Source organism: Sapajus apella, unplaced genomic scaffold, assembly GCF_009761245.1.
Source record: "Sapajus apella isolate SASKATOON/1434 unplaced genomic scaffold, GSC_monkey_1.0 scaffold1245, whole genome shotgun sequence".
In the NCBI taxonomy this organism is placed as follows: domain Eukaryota; kingdom Metazoa; phylum Chordata; class Mammalia; order Primates; family Cebidae; genus Sapajus; species Sapajus apella.
The window spans coordinates 13721-17891 of record NW_022438171.1 but is presented as its reverse complement, the minus strand read 5'-3'; the positions used below and the strand labels follow the sequence as shown (position 1 = coordinate 17891).

The 4171-nt window shown below is 45.2% G+C and overlaps 1 protein-coding gene across 1 annotated transcript in view; it reads left to right on the top strand.

The window, feature by feature from the left end:
* Positions 1 to 1030: 1030 nt before the first annotated feature.
* The window catches only part of LOC116546706 (neuromodulin-like), a gene marked incomplete at its 5' end in the record, with an annotated part of 12071 nt that continues 8930 nt past the window's right edge, over positions 1031 to 4171 (top strand). Inside the window, one exon of the mRNA XM_032272896.1 lies at positions 1031 to 1267. Coding sequence (XP_032128787.1) covers positions 1031 to 1267 — 237 coding nt within the window. The remainder of the gene's footprint in view (positions 1268 to 4171) is intronic.

Genomic DNA, 4171 nt, shown 5'->3' with positions numbered 1-4171 from the left:
CATGTTGGACCTTGAAGTGGTCAGAAGTTTTCAGTCTTGGTCCAACAGCAAATAGCGGGTGGTTAAAGTTTTTACTTCACCACATTAGTTTTGCTCCCAGAATGACTCTGATGTCTCTATGAAGTGTACACAAAGCACAGTCCACACTTATGAATTCAGTTCAAAGACTATTAATACTTTCAGCTTATTTGTTAAAGAGACTTAACAATTCACTTCTAGACTGAGTTTTTTGTCATATCTGAAAGACCAAAAAATAAAACTTGATTTAGGATTCACTTCAAAGTAGGACCCGATCACAGTAGTTGTTCCTGTTGCACTGCTATGCAGTTTGGGGCATTTCTTCCCGGACAGTGACGTGCCTGCCTTCCCTGCAGCCGCCACAGCTGGGAACAGAATTACACTGGTGCCCTCTGCTGGGATGAGATGGGAAGTTCAGCAAGAAACAATAGTGTCCTGGTCTTTTCAGCATAGAGACCAACGTGGCGATTCTGGGCCCACAGCAGCCTCCAGGCTGGATTCATTTAGTGCTCTCTCCAGGCCTCCCAGTCAGCTGTCTTCCTGGCATCATGCCTGAATTTATTAACCAAAAGGAGTAATTGGATTTTTAATGTACGAAGATTGTCAGCTAAATTTTAAAAGTAATCCAAGGAAATGATGCCTTTTTCTCTGGCAGTTTGAGAGCTGGGCCCTGTTTTCAACACAGAGGGTACCTGTATTCATCGTGGGATTCATCCTGGTTGGTGGCTTGGCCGTCTTGCTACAGAACAATACGTATTATGAGCCACAGGGAGACTCTGAGACCATTTTAAAAATCCTGTTCAATTATTATTTATTATTATTTTATTGATGAGGAAGCACATTGATATTCATTGCTGATTTTCTAGGCTCAAATAAACAGCATTACTGCTATGGTGTTAAATTCAATTTAGAGAGAGGACGATCCAAAATGGCCATTTAGGAACAGCTCAGGATTGCAGCTCCCAGTGAAAGCGCAGAGGGTGAGTGGACGCTGCATTTTTATTGCCCACAGACTAGGAAATTCCCGGGCGGAGGAGCTCCACAGTCGCCAGCGTGGCTGTTTCAGCCAGTGCGGCTGTGCCGGCAGGCGCCGCTGCTTTGCCCCGTGCTGCTGCTTTGTCTGCGCCCCGGAGCCGTGGTTCTCAGTACAAAATACACCGGTCCGGGGGCCCTTTTGGCTGGCGATTGGAGCCATGGGAAATCGCCCATTCGCCAGTTCAAAAAGGGGACTGAGCAGAGAACCAGGACAGTAGATTCCAGGGCAAAAAAAAAAAAAAGCGCCACAAACCTCAGTGCTGCTGTTTAAGCCAGCGCAGTGAGTGGCCGCAGGGGAAAACAAACAGACCCCGGTGCCTCTTCAACAGGCGACTGGAACACCAACTTAAAAAAGGCTCTGAGGCAGGGAGCCAGGCGATCAGGCATGGCTGGCCCCACCCCCACAAAAGAACAGCAACCAGAAACTCTGGATTGAGACTTTCACAGCAAGCGCAGCTGAACCTGGGACCGTCCAGCTCTGTGGGTGGGGAGGCGTCTGCCATTACTGAGGCAGCCCGCCATTGCCAAGGCAACCCGCCATTGCTGAGGCAGCCAGCTGTTGCCAAGGCAACCAGCCACAGCAAAGAGACTCTGCCTCAACAGAGGTGGGCCACCATCACCAAAGCAGTTCTAACTACACCCATATAAACAGGACTGCAGGGAAGTTCACTCAGCAGTGGGGCGGAGCCCACAGCAGCTCAGCAAAGCTGCTATAGGCCGGCAGTGACTAGGCTGCCTCCTTGCTCGGCTGGGCAGGTCTGAAGGAAAAAAAAAAAAAAAAGAAGGTGGCAGCATAACAGAAACTCATAAATAAAGCCCTATATCCCTGGGACAGAGCACCTGGGAACAAAAAGCAGTTTATGAGTTCTGCTGCAACAGGCCTAAAAGTACCTACCCAGCAGCTCTGAATGAACAACAACAGAGCTCGCAGCTCACCATTTGAGCTCCTATAAAGAAGAGACCGTCTCCTCAAGCAGCTCCCTGACCCCTATATATCCAAAAAGACACCTCATAAAAGAGAGATCAGATTGACACTAGGCGGGTATCCTTCTGGGACAAAGATAGAAGAAGAAGAAAACTGGTAACAACCCTTGCTGTTCAGCAGCTGCTGCAGGTGAACCCCAGGCAAGCAGGGCCTGGAGTGAACCTCAGCAGACCTACAGCAGAGGGGTCAGACTGTCAGAAGGAAAACCAAGAAACAGAAATAACCTCATCATCAACAAACAGACCGTCAATCTGAAAGATTTGAGACCCAATCTGAAAGCCAGCAACTACAAAGTCGAAGGTGGATAAATCCTTAAAGATGGGAAGAAACCAGCGCAAAAAGGATGAAAACACCTGAAACCAGAACACCTCTCCTCCTAAAAGGGATCAGAATTCCTCACCAGCAAGGGAAGAAGGTTGGAGGGAGAACGAGTGTGATGAAACGACAGAATCAGACTTCAGAAGGTGGGTAGTAAGAAACTTCTGTGAACTTAAAGAACATGTTCTAACCAAATGCAAAGAAACTAAGAACCTTGAAAAAAGATTTGACGAAGTGCTAACAAGAATGGACAAAATAGAAAGGAATATAAGTGAATTGATGGAGCTGAAAAACGCAACACGAGAACTTCATGAAGCATGCACAAGTATCAACAGCTGAATGGACCGAGCAGAAGAAAGGATATCAGAGGTCGAAGATCAACTCAATGAAATAAAACGGGAAGGCAAGACTGGAGAAAAAAGGGTAAAAAGGAATGAACAAAGTCTCCAAGAAATGTGGGACTATGTGAAAAGACCTAATCTACATTTGATAGGCGTACCCAAATCAGACGAAGAGAATGAATCCAAGCTGGAAAATACTCTTCAGGATATTATCCAGGAAAACTTCCCCAACCTAGCAAGGCAGGCAAACATTCAAGTCCAGGAAATAGAGAGAACACCACAAAGATATTCGTCAAGAAGAGCAACCCCAAGGCACATAATCGTCAGATTCACCAGGGTCGAAATGAAGGAGAAAATACTAAGGGCAGCCAGAGAGAAAGGTCGGGTTACCCATAAAGGGAAGCCCATCAGACTCACAGCAGATCTCTCAGCAGAAACCCTACAACCCAGAAGAGAATGGGGGCCAATATTCAACATCCTTAAAGAAAAGAACTTTCAACCCAGAATCTCCTATCCAGCCACACTAAGCTTCATAAGTGAAGGAAAAATAAAATCCTTTGGGAACATGCAAGTACTCAGAGATTTCGTCACCACCAGGCCAGCTCTACAAGAGCTCCTGAAAGAGGCTCTACACATAGAAAGGAACAACAAGTACCAGCTCAACTAAAGGGCAAAACAGCCAGCTAGCACCAAAATGGCAGCATCAAATTCGCACATAACAATATTAACCCTAAATGTAAATGGACTAAATGCCCCAATCAAAAGACACAGACTGGCAAATTGGATAAAAAGACAAAACCCATCGGTGTGCTGTATCCAGGAAACCCATCTCCCATGCAAGGATACACAAAGGCTCAAAATAAAGGGATGGAGGAAGATTTACCAAGCAAATGGAGAGCAAAAAAAAGCAGGAGTTGCAATTCTCATCTCTGATAAATTAGACTTTAAAGCAACAAAGATCATAAGAGACAAAGAGGGACATTACATAATGGTAAAAGGATCAATGCAACAAGAAGAGCTAACGATCCTAAATATATACGCACCCAATACAGGAGCACCCAGATACATAAGGCAAGTTCTTAATGACTTACAAAGAGACTTAGACTCCCACACAATAATAGTGGGAGACTTTAACACCCCATTGTCAATATTAGACAGATCAACCAGACAGAAAATTAAGGATATCCAGGACTTGAACTCAGACCTGGACCAAGCAAACCTAATAGACATTTACAGAACTCTCCACCCCAAAGCCACAGAATATACATACTTCTCAGCACCACATCACACCTACTCTAAAATTGACCACATAATTGGGAGTAAATCACTCCTCAGCAAATGCAAAAGAACGGAAATCGTAACAAACATTCTCTCAGACCACAGTGCAATCAAGTTAGAACTCAGAATTCAAAAACTAACTCAGAACTGCACAGCTTCATGGAAACTGAACAACTTGCTCTTGAATGTTGACTGG